General features: G+C 44.7%; 1 protein-coding gene across 1 annotated transcript in view; it reads left to right on the top strand.

Moving 5' to 3' along the window:
• Positions 1-21,744, top strand: part of hspg2 (heparan sulfate proteoglycan 2) — a 473,886-nt gene that overhangs the window by 368,190 nt on the left and 83,952 nt on the right. The window contains 10 exon segments of the mRNA XM_067970061.1: positions 877-1,006; positions 3,788-3,939; positions 5,018-5,147; positions 5,889-6,040; positions 8,313-8,442; positions 9,921-10,072; positions 13,694-13,823; positions 15,172-15,312; positions 18,086-18,220; positions 19,503-19,684. Coding sequence (XP_067826162.1) covers positions 877-1,006; positions 3,788-3,939; positions 5,018-5,147; positions 5,889-6,040; positions 8,313-8,442; positions 9,921-10,072; positions 13,694-13,823; positions 15,172-15,312; positions 18,086-18,220; positions 19,503-19,684 — 1,434 coding nt within the window.

Below are 21,744 nucleotides of genomic sequence, written 5' to 3' on the forward strand. Positions count from 1 at the left end.
GTTCAATAAGAGATTAATGTTACTGTGCAACAATCTGTCTGAGACTGGCTGACTGAACACAGATCAGGGAGTGAACTGGGATCTTCCAGCTCTTAATGGCTCAGTACCACATCACACGGACCCACTGAGCCAACAGCAGGAATCGTTCAAATTGTATTTACAAAAACATCCACAAATTCCTTTTCTTTTGAACACTGTTGCAGAAATTTTGCTTTTTAAAAAGGGCTAGGTCACTATCCTGCTGATTTCTTTCAAACCGAAATTAAGCCTCTTTAAACTTGTTTAATGGCTGGATTATTTTTGTCTTTATACAAGAGATGGTAATCTAAGGGCAGCTCTACTTCAAGCTGCTATCAGACCAGACGACCTGCTCCCCACTTGCAGGATATTCTTTGGGGATTTTGTCCAAGACACAGTCGATAAGGGTTTCCCCGGAATTTCTCTCCCCCAATTTCTCACGCTTTTCCCTGACGTTGGTGACTCAGGCTGGGCTATGTCTGAGTGAACTCAGGCAGACCTCTTGGACTACCCCCAAGAGGTTATTGTTTTTATGTGAGGGTGGGCAGGCTGTCTGACATGGGTGGGGTTGTGGGGGCATCGCAGCTGTACCCAGAATCAGCTCTTGCCCCAAAATAAACGTTTGTGCATCTTCCCTCACTGTCACTGGATGTCAGTGAGGAATGGGAACCCCGGCTGGGTTTTCCTTTCCTGTCTTATTTTTTGTTCCTCAGTCAAAGAAGAGGACGAGCAAATGTCAGACCGTAGTCCTCCTGAGTGGTGACGGTGTGTTGTACTTGTCAGTATATCTCTGAATGCTGAAAGCAGCCTGGGAGAATGTGAGTAACGGAGCCTGTGATTTTCCTGTTGATGCTCTAGGTGCAGGGTTCTGTGCTGCGCATCCTTCACATGACGGCTGCTGACGTTGGGGATTACATCTGCCGGGCTGAAAACGTCCTTGGAATGCGGGAGGTCAAGTTCTCCGTCTCAGTCACTGCCACGTCACCCTGTATGTAATCCGTCATTCTTTTAGTATTTGATTTTGACCTTCTACTCTCTTTATGGGCTATTTATTTTACTGTTACGCCCAGTATTGACTACAATTACATTTAGCAGTATTGATCTTCATTTGACATTTGGTGCCCAATTACATGTCCCGTCCTTCTATGATATGAGCTTAGCTCATTGGATATTCTAACCTCTGAGGCAGAGAATCATTTGTGAACATTGTAAAGAGTGACGGGGAGGAGAGACTCCGACCTCCACCTCCACAGAACCCGGCTAGACGCTGTTATTTGAAAAGTGCTCTGTAACTTAAGTGGCCTCCAACATTGGGAAACAAGGTTTATTGGCTTATAACAGAGAGAGTTTTATAACATGAGGGTATATAGGAGGATACTGGGCAGTCTTATAGACCAGTTGGCCTAATATTTAAAGGGGGGAATTGTTTAAGAGCGTTATATGTTTTCTGTTTCCAGTACGACCCGAAAGAACAGAGTCTATGAACATATTCACCATGAATTAAAAATCAACAGATTCCACCTCACAAATCTCCCCTGGTTTTTTGAAGAGGAAACTAAAGTAGTGCTTGACAGCAATTCAAAGGATATTGCTCACTCGTAATTCCAGAAGGCCTTTGATAAAATTCAACACGTGAGCCTTTGGAGGATGGTAACAGCTCATGGAGCTACTGGTAAGTTAGCCAGTTAGACTGAAAATCGGCTTGGCAATAGGAAGCAGAAGATGACAATCCATGGAAAAAGCTTTGTCTGAGAGTCAGTGTCCAGCCGGGTTCTGTGGAGGTGGAGATCAGAGTCTCTCCTCCCTGTCATTCTTTACAAAGTTCACTAAGGATTCTCTGCCTCTAAGGATAGAATATCTGATGAGCCAAACTGACATCACTGAAGGACAGGACATGCAATTGGGCCCAAATGGCAAATGAAGATCAATACTGCTAAATGTAAAATATTGTACCTGGGTTAAAATATTTGTATTACAAGCATACAAAGAATGGGATCGTATTGATAGAGAGAGATACAGAAAGGGCCTTAGCAGTGGTGGATGATTCATTGCTGTCAAACGCTTGCCAATGTGGCAGTTCCATTGAAGGAAGCAAATAGAATTCTGGTATATTTAGCACGAACAGGTCAATGCAAACTACCAGAGGTTATCCTGTTGCTGTAAAATACACTTATTTAAATCCCTGTATGGCCCTTCCCCTACCGAGCTCTGTAACCTCCTCCAGTCCTACAGCTCTCCCCCTGAACTCTCTGTTCCTCTGACTCTTTTGTGCCTCCCCTTTGCCCCATCACTGGTGGTTGTGATTTTGGCCATCCATGCCTCACGTCCTGGAATTCCCGACATAAACCCTTCCATCTCTCCCCCTCCAAGACCCTCCCTAAAACCCACTTATATCTGTGGAGCTGAGCAGAGCAGTGAAAAAATTCTTCCAACATTCTAACAGCTGAGCATTATCAAAGAATAATTAAGATCTCGTTAATGATGTACCTGGGGCTGAAAGTGAGGGTCAACCAGAAGTAGTTAACCAATTAAACTGTACTTCCTGCAAGAATTCATAGGAGACATTACTATTAACACGTTAGTACTGCCCAGAGGAGGTTCCAGGTCTAATGACTTTGATATAATTTGGTTGGTTAAAGGGCTCAAAACAAATAGATTTTCAGGATTGGATGCCGTATAAGGAATATAAATGAGAACTGGGACAAAATGTACCAAAGCTGAGTCGTCATGAGGGAGTCAATTAATAGTTAGGAGTTCCACTGGATTGGAAAGAAGCCAGTGTGTTAAGTATTTTTAAGAAAGGCAATCAAATAAATTTGGTATCTGCAAACCCACCAGTGATGAGGAAATGTTAGAAAGAGTTCTTCGTCTCGAAAGAAGATGAATGAGAGGGAACCTTGTAGAGATGTAAATGATACTGAGTGCAGTAGGAAATATTCATCCTGAGCATTATTTGAAGTAAACTGTGATTGCACAACAAGGGGACGAAGGCAAGTGTAGAATGTCTGGAAGCACTTTAAGAACTGCAGGCCCACCAGATTTCCCACCCTCCCAAACGGCCAGATACCTATGAGCAGCACGATTGGTGCTGGCACCTCCCCTCCATCCACGACCCCATCCACACCCCGCGCACCCCCCAACCCTGCCGGTATTTAGCAACGTCTGATCACGGATATCGACCGGGCCTCCCCCTGGTGTCTTCGGGTGAACGGAGGGGGTACCCCAGTCTGCACCACAAGTGAACATCATCCTGTCAGTGTCTACAATGATGGTCGGGAGAGTTATAGAGAGCAACAAACGGACAAAGAAAATAATCAAAAAGGCAAAGAGGAGAATGACAAAAAAAACTTTGGATAGTACCAGTGTACTGGAAGGTCATCAACCATACATCCGTTATTCAGTAACGACAATGCAGCACTCCCTCAGTACGGCACTGAAATGTCAACACAGATTATGTGCTCGACTCTATAGTTGGGTTCCAAGTCACAGGCCTGACTCAGAGGCAAGAGTCATACCAACTGAGCCAAGCTAACACAAAACCAGTTGAAAGTGAATTTTCTCCACACAAAGGACACTTTGCCCAATGTGTTGGCCGAGAAGGCCACAGGTACAAAGTCGATTGAAATATTTAAAAATGCACACACACTATTGAAGTGAGTATCAATGCAAGAAACATATCTGTGATTCAACAAATGACAGCCTCAGTACAGTCCAATTTTGATCTGCTTGTCTCATTAAAATCGTCTTCTGATCTCCACCCTCCCCACAGCACAAGGAACTGCACCTACAGTGAGAGTTCACCCCTCTCCCACCTCAGTCACAGAGGGAGAAATGCTGGAGTTACACTGCCAGGTCACAGGTCAGCCGCAACCCAGGATCACATGGTACAGGGCAGCTGGCTCTCTAACAGCCAATCACCAGGTAGGTGAAGGTGTTGGAACAATCCTGGATTTTCCTTTTATGGGGAGTTATTTTATACGGTCAGAAGTTTAACTCATAACTGCGGTGGAAGGCGAGAATTCGTCCAAGACAGCACCAAATAGCATAACCCTTAAACGTTGTCACTGTGATAATGCAGCCGGCCTCAGCATCAATGGACGGTGCTTTGCACCTCTAATTTCTGTACCGCTTTGAGACAGAGTGTCACATCAGCCACCCTGTGCTCATCTAAATCGTTCTTTGAATGTAGCTCACTTCCCCAATCACAGCTGCCTCCTGATCTGCCCGTCCGTTCTCTCTCCGACCAGGTGCCCATTCAGCTTCTTATCTCTGCTCTACGTTTCATTCCGTGTCGTATTAACTCAGTCTAATTTCAAATAGCTGAGGTATGCTTGCAGAAAAGGAGCTGATTCTACAGCCGGTGTGAGTGATGATCGGCTGAAAACCCCGGCATTAATTCTCTCACTGAGTGCACTCTCTTCCAGTTTGGATGTCCATTTACTTTCAGTTTTTCTTTATTTTTTTCTTCAAATTTCGAAACCATGTATGAAGTGTCCACGGGAAATAGTTACAACAAAACTAACTGGAGGAGGGAACTGGCTCGAGAGGCTGCTTCTTGCAAAATCTGAAAACGTACCAGATTCGGTTACCACCAGAACAAGTCCCTGTTCGATAAGACATTAACCCTTCTGTGCAGCCACCAATCTGAGACTGGCTCACATGGCACAGATTAGGGACTGAATTGGGGTCTTCCTCCTGTTTATGGTTTGGTACCACAGCACACGTACCCACCGAGCCACCGTCGGGAACCCAACCTTCACATCTGTGCATCTTCCCTCACCGGTCACTGGATGGCAGTGAGGAATTGGAACCCGGCTGGGTTTTCCCTTCATGTCTTGTTTTTTTGTTCCTCAGTCATAGAAGACGACGAGCAAACGCCAGCCCTTACTCCTGCTGAGTGGCGACGGTGTGTTGTACTTGTCAGTATATCTGTGAATGCTGAAAGCAGCCTGGGAGAATGTGAGTAACGGAGCCTGTGATTTTCCTGTTGATGCTCTAGGTGCAGGGTTCTGTGCTGCGCATCCTTCACATGACGGATGCTGACGTTGGGGATTACATCTGCCGCGCTGAAAACGTCCTTGGGATGCAGGAGGTCAAATTCTCCGTCTCAGTCACTTCCACCTTATCCCGTATGTAACCCGGTCATTCTTTTAATATTTGATTTCCACCTTCTACTCTTTTTATATCTATTTTACAGTTACGCCCAGTTTTGACTGCAATTGGGAGCCAAGGATTTCTTGTGTTGTTTGAAAAGTTGTCTGTAACTTAAGTTGGCTCCAACATAGGGAAACAAGGTATATTGGCTTGTAAGAGAGACAGTTTTATTTTAGGAGAATACGAGGCAGTCTTATAGACCAGTTAACCTAATATTTATAGGAGAGAAAATGTTTAAGAGTTTTATATATTCTTTGTTTCCAGTACTACCCTAAACAACAGAGTTCATAAAAATAATCACTGTAAATACAAAATCAACTGGTCCTGCCTCAGAAATCTCCCCTGGTTTTTTGAGGAGTAAAAATAACTCCTATTAAAGTAGTGCATTAGAACTAACCAAAGGATATTTCTTACTTGGGATACCAGAGGCCTTTGATATAATTCCACATGTGAGCCTTCAGAGGATGCTTAGAGCTTATGGAGCTAATGGCAAATTAGCAAGTTGGCGTCTGCAGGGCCCAAGTCATCTGAAGGACCAAGAAAATGGAATAGGGATGAGGAGAACGAGGCCTAGTGCGACTGGAGCAGGGGCATAGGAAGCAGGGGCGAGAAAGATTGCTCGTGTTGGGGCCAAGAACCATAACTGCATCTGTATTGTCTTCTGTTGATCTGTTTGTCTCATTAAAAGCCTCTTCTGATCTCCCCCCTCCCCACAGCACAAAGAACTGCACCTACAGTGAGAGTTCACCCCTCTCCCACCTCAGTAACAGATGGAGAAATGCTGGAGTTACACTGCCTGGTCACAGGTCAGCCAGAACCCAGGGTCACATGGTACAGGGCAGCTGGTTCTCTAACAGCCAATCACCAGGTAGGTGAAGGTGGTGGAACAACCCTGGGGAATTATTTTATACGGACGTAATAAGCGTGTGATCTAAAGTGGTGAAAGGGCGAGAATGCTTCCAAAGAAATAAAATCACCTCCAACCCCCAAATGTTGGCACCAAATGGTTATTGCTTGGGCAGATGTTGTTATGGCAGGGGCTTCTCTTCCCAAGGGAGACTGTTCCAGCAGACCCTCGGTTGGCATCACTATGAGGTGCGACTGCCTGACTAACTGTTATGCTGGAAGGTTCTTCACAAGCACTCCGATCACAGCATGCCATGCTTTTCATGCTGCCGCAGGAATGAAGGCACGGCAGGGTGACTGGGAGATACCGTTGTCTGTTTGGAGCAACTGCCAAGGTGCCGCAAACCAATTCTGCACATTCTGGCACTCCTACCCGGGACCTGATGTGAGGGGAACCCGTCTTCTCAGGTTCTGGGTCAGCTTGGAGGCGGATGCAAAGTTTGTGCCATTTGCTGCAGGGATGCTTGTATCAACCTTGGAAAAGAAGGCATGAACTTGCTGGGGCCAATAATAGTCGGCTGCAGCCTGAAATTTGTTTGCACTTCCTTGTCGGCATGCGGCAGTGCTGACCTATGGGATGGTGCACTTGACCAGTACAGAGGCCAACCCTCCTTACAAGCAGCTCATGCAGTTCAGTTGAACCTTCAGTTCATCAAACAGGGGATTGGATACTGGGCTGCTAAGACATCACATCTCAAGCCTCTACCTGATGTCCCCTAACCCTTTGTTTTTGTCTGGCACGTCCTAATCCTCCACCTCTGCAATCTTGGAAAAGGTCACTCCTTTTTGAGGCGCTCAAAGTTTTCTGAATTTTTGTCTGCCCCATTGTGACGTTCCCCTTTAATTGTCTCCCATCTCGTTAAATTTCACCTACCTGCTACTTAGCACTGGTGCCATCCCTAGACCTGTCTGGAGTCGGGAATAATTATTTAAACGATCTTAAGAGCAGAGAATTGATTGCTTTCTTGAGATTCAGGTGTGTGTTGACGCATGGGTTAAAGCATTTGGAACCGACTTATACCTGAAGATAAAAATCAGTCCTTACTCCTCCTGAGTGGTGCCTGTGTTGTACTTGTCAGTACATGGGATCAAAGGGGTAATGGCAGCATGGATACAAAATTAGCTAAGGTACAGAAAGCAGAGAGTAGTGGTGAACAGTTGTTTTTCAGACTGGAGTGAAATATACAGTGGTGTCCCCCAGAGGTCAGTATTAGGACCACTGCTCTTTTTGATATATATTAATGACCTGAACTTGGGTATAGAGGGTATAATTTCAAAGTTTGCAGATGACATGAAACTCAGAAATGTAGTAAACAATGTGGAGGATAGTGACAGACTTCAGGAGGACATAGTCAGACTGGTGAAATGGACAGACACATGGTAGATGAAATTTAACGCAGAGAAGTGTGAAGTGATGCATTTTGGTTGGAAGAATGAGGAGAGGCAATCTAAACTAAATGGTACAATTCTAAAGGGGGTGCAGGAACAGAGAGACCTGGGGGTGCACATACCACAAATCTTTGAAGGTGGCAGGACAAGTTGAGAAGGCTATTAAAAAGCATGTTGGAATCATTCCTAGAGACATAGAGTACAAAAGCAAGGAAGTTATGCTAAACCTTTATAAAACACTGGTTAGGCCTCAGCTGGAGTATTGTGTTCAATTCTGGGCACCACACCTTAGGAAGGCTGTCAAGGCCTTCGAGACGGTGCAGAAGAGATTTACTAGAATGGTACCAGGGATGAGGGACTTCAGTTATGTGGAGAGACTGGAGAAGCTGGGGTTGTTCTTCTTAAAACAGAGAAGGTTATGGGGAGATTTGATAGAGGTGTTCAAAATCATGAACGGTTTTGACAGAGTAAACAAGGAGAAACTGTTTCCAGTGGTAGACGGGTCAGTAACCAGAGGACACAGATTTAAGGTGATCGGCAAAAGAACCAGAGACGACGAGGAAACATTTTTTTTAGGCAGCGAGTTGTAATGATCTGGAATTTACTGCCTGAAAGGGTGGTGGAAGCAGATTGAATAGGAACTTTTAAAAGGGAATTGGATAAATACCTGAAGGGAAAAGAATTACAGTGCTGTGGGAAGGAGCAGAAGAATGGGACTAATTGGATAGCTCTGTCAAAGAGCTGGCACAGGCACGATGGACCGAATGGCCTCCTGTGTTGAATGCTGAAAGCAGCCTGGGAGAATGTGAGTAACGGAGCCTGTGATTTTCCTGTTGATGCTCTAGGTGCAGGGTTCTGTGCTGCGCATCCTTCACATGACGGCTGCTGACGTTGGGGATTACATCTGCCGGGCTGAAAACATCCTTGGAATGCGGGAGGTCAAGTTCTCCGTCTCAGTCACTGCCACGTCACCCTGTATGTAATCCGTCATTCTTGTTCAGTATGTTTGATAATTCTAACGCTCTTTTAATCTCGTCGCTGACTATGCTCTTTCACTTTCACTACATTTGGGACCCAAGAATTTTGTGGGCTATTTAAGAAGAGTTTATTGTGTCAGGTAATGCGTCCAGGAAGAAGAAAGTGCACATAGGTACACAGGCCAACAAATAGGCACCAGTTCAGGGTAGTGCCATTTTTCAAAGGGGGCCTCAAAAGGCGTTAGGCCCCCTATTTGCATATGCCTGTTTCAGACATGGGCCCTAAACACCTTTTTTCTGCCTTTACCAATATGGCAGGCAGCGTAATGAGTGTGCGCCCCCTGCCCGCCATATTGGATGCTTTGGTGCCCGTTTTGCGCCTGAAAAATGGGCACGACGCCATCAAATTTCTAGGCCCCAGTGTTTGTTTGCAAATGTCGGAAAGATAAGAAAAGGAGTGTGATTATAAATCATTCACTGAAGATCTCCATTCTATATGAAGATATTGCTAAACTATTTAAAGAATGACACATCTGGTGTTTGCATAATGCCTTATCATATCTCTCAGGAATATCTCAAATCGCTCTCTGAAGTGCAGTTATGTAGGCAATGTGGCAGCCACCTCGCACATAGTCAGATCTCACAAACAGCAATGAGATGGATGACCAGTCAGTCTCTGGTGGTGTTGAAGGAGAAGGGAGGAACGTTGACCTTGTTGAACCATGTGAAGTATTGACCACTTGACCAAAGCCAAGACCAGAGAATATACATTTAATTTGGAGATAAACAGTTTTAAAATAGACTTAAAGAAGAACTTTGTTACTCAAAAGAGTGATAACATTTTTGGACCAGTCCACCAAGCAGAGTAGTAGAGGCCAAAACCTGAGAGATATTTGTTTAAGACAAGTTTAGGAGAGTTGGAATTAAAAAAGGGATGAGCTTTGATTGTTAACTCTTAAATTCTTACATTATAAACAAAATTAATCAAATACTAGAATCTGTCTAGGGACGTTTAGCTAACTGTCAGTGGAAAGAAGTTAGTCACAGCTTGTATAGATCATGGGTGAAGCCACATTTGGAACGAGGGTAAATTCAGCGATGCTGTGCTCTCGATCCTCATTCGGTGAGTCGCAGAGTTGGTCTGAGAATGTAAAGTGCCCTTTCTGGACCAGACTTCCGATGAGCGAGGCTTTGGCTGGAGTGCAGCCTTGCTGAATTTACCCTGTTGTATCCAGTTTAGGGCTTCAAAAGGACATTGACGTATTTGAGAGGGTTCAGAGGTTACATATTAAAAACCTGTTGTACGATTGCTGACACTAATTGGATTGAACAGCTCAATTTTGTGCAAACTGTTATTTTTTGTGTTGATGTCGTTCAATACAAGTGTAGGATTCAGCCAGTGACAGCTTTTGTATTGCCCAGATTTTGATCTGTTTGTCATATTGAAGCCTCTTCTGATCTCCATCCTCCCCACAGCACTCGAAGGTGCACCGATAGTGAGAGTTCAGCCCACCCCCATCTCAGTAACAGAGGGACAAATGCTGGAGTTACACTGCCAGGTCACAGGTCAACCTGAACCCATGATCACATGGTACAAGGCAGGTGGTTATCTAACAGCCAATCACCAGGTATGTAGTAGTGGTGGAACAACGCTGCATTTTCTTATAACTGGACTTTTGTACAGACGTAATGTAATGGAAAGATACATTTTCATGGACAGGGGGTTGCCATGGAGATTATTTACAGGGGCCCACCAAATAAAATTCCCCCCGCCCCCACCATCAAATCGTCACACTATGATGCTCCAGCTAACGTCTGTGGCATTTTCCACCTCGAATGTTTGTGCCACTAAGGCACAGGGTGTCAGACTATGTATCCCGTTGCGATCTAACTCAGTAAATATATCTAAAATTCCGCACTCACAGCTGCCTGCCTTTATGCTCCTTAGTTCCCTCGCTATGACCAGGTGTATGTTTCTGGTTCCTTGTTATATTAACTCTGGTATCTGCTTTCGAAACGACCCTGAGGTACTTTCAGAACAATGGTCCAAGCAAAGCCAAGTTGAGGGGAGACTGCATGAGCAATATAGAGCAAACTCTTAAGGAAAGTGGGTACAGTTTGCCCTCCTCCCTCCTCCCCCCCGCCCTCCTCCCCCCCTCCCTCCTCCCCCCCTCCCTCCTCCCCCCCTCCCTCCTCCCCCCTCCCCCCCTCCCTCCTCCCCCCCTCCCTCCTCCCCCCCTCCCTCCTCCCCCCTCCCCCCCTCCCTCCTCCCCCCCTCCCTCCTCCCCCCTCCCCCCCTCCCTCCTCCCCCCCTCCCTCCTCCCCCCCTCCCTCCTCCCCTCCTCCTCCCTCCTCCCCTCCCTCAACAAGCAGGTCTATTTATACATGGAGGCTGAACTACCTTCCAGGAATGAGTGAGACCAAAGCTCGGAGGTGATTCAAAGTTTCTGGGACCTTCGGATTTTCTTTACATTTCAATAAGTCTTAACGTACAAGCCTAATTCTACAACAAAGACTTGGATTTATGTATTCCGTAACATAAAATATGCCAAGACACTTTGCTGATGTGCGTGAGGAATTGGATGCTGAACCATAAAGGAAAGATTAGGAGGGGTGGCTGAAAGCTTGGTGGAAGAGTTGGGTTTTACGAAGGTTTTTGTAGGTGAAGAGAGGCAGGGAGAGGGAGTGAGTTCCAGAGTAGGACTGAGGTGGCTGAAGGCTTTGCCACCAATGGTGGAGCGTAGAGATGGGGGAGGAACTGAAGGCCAACGTTTGAGGAGTGGAGGGTTGGAGAGGGGTTATAAGGCTGGAGGTTGTGGGGGGGGAGACTGGAGGGATTTAAAAATGAACATGTTAGGGATGATAATCAGCAGTGGTCAGCAAATAAGGAAGGGTGGGGGGCGATAGATGAGGGGGGCAGAGATCGGGACAAGTTGGAGTTGATGAGGACCAGCAAGGAGGATATTAGAGTAGTGTGGGTGACAAAAGCATGTACAAAGGTGAAGGTGAAGGCAGGAAATGTTGCACAGATGAAAGTTCAACTCAGGGTCGTTTGGGACATCAAGCTTGCAAACAGCTTGGTTCCAGGAAGAAATGGTTTGCAAAGGGAAATTAAAATGTAGTAGAGTAAAATGACAGTATTGTTTCAAATCTAATTAACATACTTATCTTTAAAAGCTTCTACAAATCTTTCCAGCTTCAGTGTTCATTTCTAAACACATTTGCAAAGTACAGAAATTGGTCAGTGGGCAACTGGACTCTCGAAAGAAATAAGAAGTCACTTGGAATACCAGCATCTATATAAAAAAAAACTTTTGCCTTTATATCCAAAATGTTGATTAGTACCAGATTCAATGTGAAAGAATAAGTTACGGTACAGAGAAACGAGTAATTATTTTTATTCACAAATATTTATATAGTAAAGAATAAAGTCTGTACCACTAATTATACCCCTTTCATGCAAATATCAGTATAGATGCAACAAAAATGTTACATTTGGGTAGTTACATCAGTTCTAAGTTAGCCTCAGGAAGGATGTCTATCTTTTAATAATATGCTAATGAGCAGTTGGTACAAACACAGAAAGGAATTGGTTCCGTCAGCCATTTTAGTTGGGTTTGGGTTGCTGGTGTAAAGTGAATGAGGAATCTTTACATTTACAACTGTTTCACAATAATCTTCACTTTTCTCCTCTCTTCGGGCCGACGATTGCGACCGGGCTGTGGTTCCATGAAGCTTGTCAGCCCCTGGGGACCTCGCCCAAGTGGCCATTCCTTCTGGTTTGAGCCCAAGTAACTACTGTTTCCAAGCTGTTCAGCAACGAGCGGGGGGCCCATGGCAACCAGGAGGGGGAACCCTGGGTAATCGTTTCCTGACATCACTTGGCGAGGTTGGCTAATCAAATACAGGCCACAGATCAAATCTTGGGGCCCTCGTGATTTGATGGGCTCGGACCCAGGCCATGTGGCTGAATTACCCACAAGAGCCGTTGTGGAAACACTTAAAATGTTTTGTTTTTTAAATTGAAATGGATAAAAATGCTCTTTTGTTCAAAAGTTTGTTTTCTGACTCGCTTTTTAAAACACAAGGGCCAGGGGCTGGATGTTGTGAAGTTTTCTTTAAACACAGATGAGACCACTTTAAACTACTAGTAAGCCCATTCCTATCCTCTACCTGTCCATATAATATCGCGGGATACTGGGAGCGGGAATCATGGCTGATATCTCCTCCCAGTCAAATAAAGAGCACGGGGAAACGTCAGACATTCCCTCACAGGGCACATAGTGCAGTCCAGGCACCGATGATACAGCCTGGAGTCTCCGAGAGTTGTGCACTAGCCCTACCTGCGCCCAAAGGATCTGACCTCACATTTTGCTATGGCAGTGCTTGTGCCTGGCCCACAATGCATTGGAGGTTGGCTGTCAGGATGTCGGGCACCAGCAGCGAGTAAAGGGCTGCTGGCTGCCACACTAGCAACAACATCTTTTTAATTTAATACTTTGGGGCACAGGCACCCACACACCCCCCCCCCCCCCCACTCCCATTCGTGCTTTGGCCAAAGAAATGAGGCTTTGAAACGATGGGTGGCCATTTTGGATGGAGATGTCCGTGCGGGAAGAAAATTCAATTTTTTTAATTTAACACATCTTGCATGAAGCACCTGTTCCTAATCGGCACTGAGCCTCTAGAGCAAGGCACTTCAGTAGATTATGGAAAGAACGCCTAATCAACATAGAAACTGGGGCCTTAATAAACCATGAGCATAGTCTGTGCGCCTTCTCCAGGGCCTTATATATAGGCATGCATAGTGTGCATCGAGGGTGTGGTGGGCCTCAGGCCTCTGTGCCTGCTAATACAGGCCGCTTGACTTATTATTAGCCCCTACGAGTGGCAGTTTTGTGTTATAAATCTTCTTCTCTTCTGTGCCTATCGGCACTTGAGGCATCACGTTTCTTGCACTGCTTTTACAAACAGCAGATCGTCCTCTGGATTGTACCCATAACAAGGTCCCTTTTTATGCAGACAGGTCATAAGCCTGACTCACAACCCCCTACCGGGTGGACCAGATAGATATGATGGGCACTCACCACTCCCATCAGACGCGAGTTCCCCGCTGGATGTCAACCCAGTGTTCAGAGACTCTCGGCTCCACTCGCCGAGTGTTATACGCGGCAATGCCAAAAGTAGCTCCGTGTTCCCCGTCACAGTCTAAATGACACAGTCTTGTGATTTTCCTGTTGATGCTCTAGCTGCAGGGTCCCTTGCTGCGAATCCTTCAGGTGACTCCTGCTGACGTTGGCGATTACATCTGCCGCGCTGAAAACATCTTCGGAATGCAGCAAGTTCAATTCCCGGTCTCGGTCACTTCTACGTCATTCAGTACGTAACCTAGTCATTCTGGTTCATTATTATTTGATTAATCGCCTTCTTTTACTATTTGCTTTGCTGTATTGCTGCAGATTTATGTTACGTGACCAAGGATTTTGTATGTTAAAGAAGTGTTCCATTATGGGTGAAAAAAAAGAAACAACTTGCATTTATATAGCGCCTTACACGACCTCAGGATGTCCCAAAGCGCTTTACAGCCAATGAAGTACTTTTGATGTGTGGTCACTGATGTAATCTAGGGAATGGTCCATAACCTATGTGAAAAACTTTGGAACAAAGTCTGGTAACTTCATGATGTGGAGATGCCGGTGATGGACTGGGGTTGACAATTGTAAACAATTTTACAACACCAAGTTATAGTCCAGCAATTTTATTTTAAATTCACAACATTCACCTGAGGAAGGAGGAAGCCTCCGAAAGCTTGTGAATTTAAAATAAAATTGCTGGACTATAACTTGGTGTTGTAAAATTGTTTACAATTGGTAACTTCATAACATGGTGAGTTTTGTAACCTGACAGAATTAGAGGAAGATAGGGTAAAGTTATGATTTTTTTTTTAGCCTGGGAATCACGAGGGAGTAAGCGAGGTTTGGTTAATAGTTGAGGCTTCATAAAGACTGGAGCTGTACTTAAGGACTGGAGAATCTTTAATCGAATGTTCAAGAAAGGACTGAAGCGAAGCCAAAAAATTGTAGACCGGTTAGTCTAACATCTGTAGTGGGGAAAATGCTTGAAAGCATTTTACTGGATGTAATTAATGCTCAGCTGGAGAGCACACAGACTGTAGTCAGCCATGAGTCAGTGGGTAGCACTCTCTCTCATCTCTGAGGCAGAAGGTCATGGGTTCGAGCCCCACTCCAGAGACCTGAGCATGTAATCCAGGTTGACGTTTCAGTGCAGTACTGAGGGAGTGCTGCGTTGTCAGAGGTGCCGTCTTTCAGATGAGATGTTAAACCGAAGCCCCGTCTGCCCTCTCAGGTGGAGGTAAAAGATCCCATGGCACTATTTCGAAGAAGAGCAGGGGAGTTCTCCTTGTGTTCTGGCCGATACTGATCCCTAACCAGCATCACTAAAACAAAACAGATTATCTGGTCATTTATCTATCTCATTACTGTTCGTGGGATCTTGCTGGCTGCTGCAATTCCCTACATTACAACAGTGATTCCATTTCAAAAGTACTTCATTGGCTGTGAAGCATTTTAGGATGTGAAAGGTGCTATATAAATGCACGTTTTGTACTGCATGTTGTCAAAATATTTATAGTTATTGTACAAACGTATAAACCTTTCATTCGCTCATTATCTTATAATTAATTTTAAGCTTTCGTATTGTGCTGTAGGGGAGCGATTACCAGTTATAAACACTGGGCTACAGGATGTTACTGTAGTCCAGGGCGGCGATGTGACCTTTAACTGTCAAATCGTTGAGGGAGCTCGGCCATTCAGCATTGAGTGGAAAACACCTAATCAACTACCACAAGGTACGCTGCAACAGGATTTACAGAAGAGTTTTGTTATAAGCAATGAGTGAGGATCGGCGACAGAGAGGTTCACGAGAGTACAACTGAACGTAAAATGCGGGATACGTAAGGAGCAATGTTGGAGCGTTTTAACAGTTTGTACCTTTAAGGACATTCCCTGGAATGTGTTTATATTGGAGCTCCATGAATGGCAATTTGATTGCATTTTTCAACAGGGCCTTTTTATATCAAGTCCCCCACCACTTAAACCACCCAGGTTTAAATCGGGCAAGTAGCACATAACCGTTTACCGTTATCGTTATTGTCAATTACAGAGTCGCCGCTCACTGTGTATAAAACGTGCTGGCTACTTCGGGCAGAAACTGGTGCTCAGTGAATGGTTCACACCTCACTGAGGTGCAATTACCTTGTATACTTAGGAAGACAGCAACAAGAGGAGGCCATTCAGCCCCTCGAGGCTGCTCCGCCATTCAATTAGATCATGGCTGATCTCTATCTCAACTCCATTTACCGGCTTTAGCTCCATATCTCTTGATACCCTTACCCCACAAAAATCTATCGATCTCAGTCTTGAAAGCTCCATTGCCCCCCCAGCATCCACAGTCTTTGAGGAAGAGAGTTCTAGATTTCCACTACTCTTTGTGAAAAAGTGCTTCCTGATTTCACTCCTGAATGGCCTAACTCTAATTTTAAGGTTATGCCCCCTTGTTCTTGAGGAAATAGTTGCTCTCTATCTACCCTATCAAATCCTTTTAACATTTCAAACCCCTCGATCAGATCACCCCTCAATCTCCTATACTCAAGGGAATACAAATCATGTTTATGCAACCTGTCCTATAATTTAACCCTTTTAGCTCCAGTATCTGGTGAATCTGTGCTGCACCCCCTCCAAGGCCAATAAATCCTTCCTGATGTGCATTGCCCAGAACTGAATGCAGTGCTTCAGATGGGTTCTAACCTGGAGCTCTGTCCAGCTGTAACATAACTTCCACCCCTTTGTATTCCAGCCCTTTTGAGATAAAGGCCAACATTCCATTAGCCTTTTTGATTACATTTTGTATCAGTGTACTAGCTTTTAATGATTTGTGCACTAGGACTCCCAAATCCCTTTGCTCCTCCACAGTTCCTAGTTTCTCACCATTTAGAAAATTCTCCAGTTTCCCTTTCTTGCGTCCAAAGTGAATGACCTCACACTTCCCCACATTGAACTCCGTCTGCCACAGTTTTGCCCACTCACTCCATCTATCAATGTCCTGTTGTAACTTCTCGGTTATGGAGCCACGCGGGGAGTTCAGCTGAAGAGATCGAGGTAGGGCTGGCTGATCTCTGCGGTCAGCTTCAGTATAGAATCGCAGGTGAGGAGTTTGCGGTTCCTTGCCGTGTCCCATCAGTGTGAGAATCGCACGGAACATTACACAATAACCATGGTGTACGTTGAAGCAGAGAACAGTATGGGCAGGTCAGAATTAGAGAGCACTCAGTCCCAACAGCATCTCCCATGTACCTGATTAGTACAGGAGAGTTCAGAGATAGTCATCAACGGGGGAGATCAACGGGCTTTAAATGGAGCACTTTGAAATATAGACCGTCAAACCCATATAGTGGGCAAGTCGCATTAGAACCAACGTGCCCGCTATAAGTGGTGGGGACTGCTCTTTTCTTTATGTCCTCTGTTGTCTCTTTAGCCACACAATGTACTCTGTGGGTCCAGCTGGTATGGAAACTGTCTCCAGGCCCTCTGGCAGTGCCTGTCTGTAACCAGCTGCTGATAGGTGCACAAGAGCAGCCCACCGCGGATTGGCACCTTGAATTCCCTCCCTCTTCTACACTTCCCCCTGAAAGTAGAACTACTGAGTGACTTTTAACACATGGTATGGGCGTACTGTGTTCGTGCATGAACTTCGCCAGTCTGAAGTTTTATCCTACTGTGCAGAGAGTCATGAGTATAAACAGGCATCAGTGTGCATCACATTGCAATCCTGAGAGGCTACACCACCAAACCATCCTGATTCAATGTTCTTGGCATGTTCTGTCGAATTTAATGCCAGAATTGTATTTGTTTTGGAGGAGTGACTCATGTTTTAACTCGGCGAAAGGATGTCTTATTATTAATCTGAAAGCTGATGCCCGCTTTGATCTCCACCTGGGCAAACTTGATAGCCAAGTTTGAAATGTAGTAAGGGGGGAAATGGGAATGGATTTTGAACCTTGCTATGTCAATAAGATGCTTAGGGTCTATATTTGGTGTGTCCACTAAATTTAAACAAGGTGTTAGTCTATTGTGAACTTCAGTACTCTGGGGCCCAAGAAGGTACTAAAGGTAACAACGGTATTGTGTTGGACCTTTGTTTGCTAAAGCGTAGAAAAGGACACACCTTAGAGTTCACTTTTGTAATTAGTTTCTAGACATGTTTATTTTTTTAAATGATCTATCTGGAGGCTAGGTGCTGCTATGTTTATTGTAGGTTTTATATTGTTTCAATCCATCAGAAACCTTGTTATCCCTGGACATATCCTAGCTTCATACAACATGCCTTTTTTTAATAGTATTGATACCAGATTCCCAGCAGTAGATATCGAGCAATGAAAACCTCAATAAACTGTTCATAGAATCAATGTAGTCTTGTTGTTATTTTCCTTCACCGCTCAAGAACTGGACGTGTGAGTCTTTACATTGAGGGCACTTGTGCAGCAAACATAAAACACATTTGAATTAATGTAATAGCTACATGAAGGACTTTTAATAGCTTTATCTGCTTATCTTGTGTTTCAGACAATGTGAAGATCAGCAGTGGTGGCTCTGTAATTACGATCACGAGAGTTCGCCAACGTGACCAGGGCCAGTACAAATGTGTGGCTCGTAATCGATTTGGATCAGCATTCAGCATAATGACTCTGGTCGTACAAGGTACAAAGTTATAAAGCAGCAATCCGTAGTAAGACCTATCTCTGTAAGCGCCATTTATCCAAATATCTCTGCATTCTGTCATCGGCTCTCGACATGACGTTGCTAAACAGTGAATTGAATGTTGTCCAGTTCTCTGTTCCTCCCTCCCGGTGAGATGATGCTTGTTTTTGTGGAATTTCTCAAAGTTACTGGCCTGGATACACTGTTCACACATGACCACTTCCTCTTTTCCCTTCTCTTGTATCTTCTAGAAGAATATTTGACATTTCGTTGCCATTTCCTCTCTCACATGGCCCAAGTACGTAGCTTTGTGCTCACCTCTCTTTATATGAATTCTCTTTCCACACTCAGCTCTTCCAACATAAATAAATCATTCTTACTTCAGTTGAAAATGGTCATGGTTGGATGTCTTAAGTCCTTAGTTCAAAAGCAAAGGTTTGTTTATCATTGAATTCTTCAAAGTCTAATCCAAACCAATATGTTTATTGGCCTTGATTCAGTGGCACTGACCATATTGTAGTTTTAAGTGTCAGCCTCGGCTCAGTGGTAGCACTCTCGCTGCTGAGTCTGAGTTCTGGTTGTGGGTTCAAGCCCCACTCCAGGACTTGAGCACATATTCTAAGCTGGCACTCCAGCGCCGTACTGAGAGTCCTGCTCTGTCGGAGGTGCCGTCTTTCAGATGAGATGTTAAACCAAGGTCCTGTCTGCCCTCCCATGGCACTATCCGAAGAAGAGCAAAGGAGTTCTCCCGGTGTCCTGGCCAATATTTATCCCTCAACTAACACCTAAAACAGATCAGTTGGTTATTTATCTCATTGCTGTGTGTTGGACCTTGCTGTGTGCAAATTGACTGCTGCGTTTCCCTACATTACAACAGTGACTGCACTCCAGAAAGTAGTTTATTGGCTGTGAAGCGTGAAAGGCACTCTATAAATGCAAGTTTCTTCTCTTTATTGTCAGTTCAGCCATCTAACTTCTTGCCCAGAGCTCAGCATTAGTGGTTGTCTGTTCAGAGCAGTGAGACGCTTCTTTGACCATAAGGAAGGCAATGGGCATTCATCCAATTGTGCCTTAAAGTCATAGCCAGCTGCATATCTAAATTGCTATTTGAAAAAGTAGCAGATGAATTGAATGCTGTGTCTGGCTTTGTCTGCAGTTTGAGTGGAAATCTGGCATGGCCCTCCTGAATTGTATAAAATAGTCCAGTGTGTGCTTTAATCTATGTCTTGGTATCCTTTGTGTTTCATCAATGGATTATTTTTTTTCCCTTCTTTGCTGCCAGGACCCCCCACAGTGTCCATCTCCCCCAGAGGTCCAGTCAGATTGGGTGTGGGCAATTCCATTACTCTGGAATGTATAGGTATGGGAGAGCCTCGACCTACAATCAGCTGGCATCGGGTTAATAGCAGGCAAAGGAACAACTTGGGGCAACAGCTGCCAAAGGAAGGCGATCCCATCCTGACGGTGAGTAAAAATTGACCCATGACATTTCTCCTCTGCCAACATTGCCTGAATTTAAACAAGAGAGCAGATTGGCCATAGGATATTTTAGTTGTGATAATGTCAGATGCGGGAAATGTGGCGATGGCTCCCTGGGGTTATAACCCAATTGGTGTCATTTATTATGCATTTTTTAAATTCATTCTTGGGATATGAGCGTCACTGGCAAGGCTGACATTTATTGCCCATCCTTAGTTGCCCTTGAGAAGGTGGTGGTGGGCCTTCTTCTTGAAGCACTGCTGTCTGTGAGGTGAAGGTACTCCCACAGTGCTGTTGGGTAGGGAGTTCCGGGATTTAGACCCAGCGACGATGTTATCATTGTGTGTGGTTTTGCACCATTTCCTCATTAGATGACAGTTTCTGTAAGTGAATCACATCCCTTGCAATCTGAAATGATTGTTGGTACCTGTATGAACACTTAGGTTGCTGACACTGGATTAAACACAGTCTCATGCTACGCTACCACACTTACTGAGGATACGCATGAAATATACCATCCAGAATTCAGTTGCTCCCAGGTTAAAACACCTGGTAACATTTATTTGTAAATTAAGGAGAATATGAGTGTGGATTGATTAGGGAAGGTGGAGGACGAGTGTGGATTGATTAGAGAAAGCCAGCACGGATTTGTTAAAGGCAAATCGTGTTTAACTAACCTGATAGAGTTTTTGATGAGATAACAGAGAGGGTAGATGAGGGAATTGCAGTTGATGTGGTGTTTCTGGACTTTCAAAAGGCGTTTGATAAAGTGCCACATGGTAGGCTTATCATCAAGATTGCTGCCCGTGGAATAAAGGGGCAGTAGCAACATGGATACAGAATTGGCTAAGGGACAGGAAACAAGAGAGTAGTGGTGAACGGTTGTTTTTCGGACTGGAGGGAGGTGTACAGTGGTGATCCCCAGGGGTCAGTGCTGGGACCACTGCTTTTCAAAATTTGCAGATGACACAAAACTTGGAAGGGTAGTAAACAATGAGGAGGATAGTGATAAACTTCAAAAGGATATAGACAGGCTGGTGGCACGGGCAAACACGTGGCAGATGAAATTTAACGCAGAAAAATGTGGAATGATACATTTCAGCAGGAAGAACGAGGAGATGCAATATAAACTAGAGGGCACAACTCTAAAAAGGGTACAGGAACAGAGAGATCTGGGGGTATATGTGCACAAATCGTTGAAGGTGGCAGAGCAGGTTGAGAAAGTGGTTAAAAAAGCAGACGGGATCCTGGGCTTTATAAATAGAGGCATAGAGTACAAAAGTTTGGAAGTCATGATGAACCTTTACAAAACACTGGTACGGCCACAGAAGGAGTATTGTGTCCAGTTCTGGGCACTGCATTTTAGGAAAGAAGTAAAGGCCTTGGAGAGGGTGCAGAAGAGATTTACTAGAATTATTCCAGGGATGAGGGACTTTAGTTATGTGGATAGACTGAAGAAGCTGGGTTGTTCTACTTGGAACAGAGACTGTTGCGAGGAGATTTGATAGAGGTTTTCAAAATCATGAAGCGTCTAGACAGAGTAGATAGAGAGAAACTGTTCCCATTGGTGAAAGGTTCAAGAACCAGAGGACATAGATTTAAGGTGATTGGCAAAAGAACCAAAGGTGACATAAGGAAAAACTTTTTTACACAGTGAGTGGTTAGGATCTGGAATGCACTGCCTGAGGGGGTGGTGGAGGCAGATTCAATCATGGCCTTCAAAAGGGAACTGGATAAGTACTTGAAAGGAAAAAATTTGCAGGACTACGGAGATAGGGCGGGTGGGACTAGCTGGATTGCTCTTGCATAGAGCCGGCACGGACTTGAGGGGCCAAATGGCCCCCTTCTGTGCTGTAACCTTTCTATGATTCTATGTGACCAACAAGCTTGGGCTAATACAATGCAGGTGTTCATGTACATACATCACAGATAGTAAATGCTGTCACAAGAACTTCTCCAGATAATGCAGAGCCCCCAAGTATAAAGAAACAGATTAGTGATCTTGTGCTGCTTTCAGTTATAGATTAACATCTCAAACTGTACCT

The sequence above is a fragment of the Heptranchias perlo genome, chromosome 32 (assembly GCF_035084215.1).
Source record: "Heptranchias perlo isolate sHepPer1 chromosome 32, sHepPer1.hap1, whole genome shotgun sequence".
NCBI lineage: Eukaryota > Metazoa > Chordata > Chondrichthyes > Hexanchiformes > Hexanchidae > Heptranchias > Heptranchias perlo.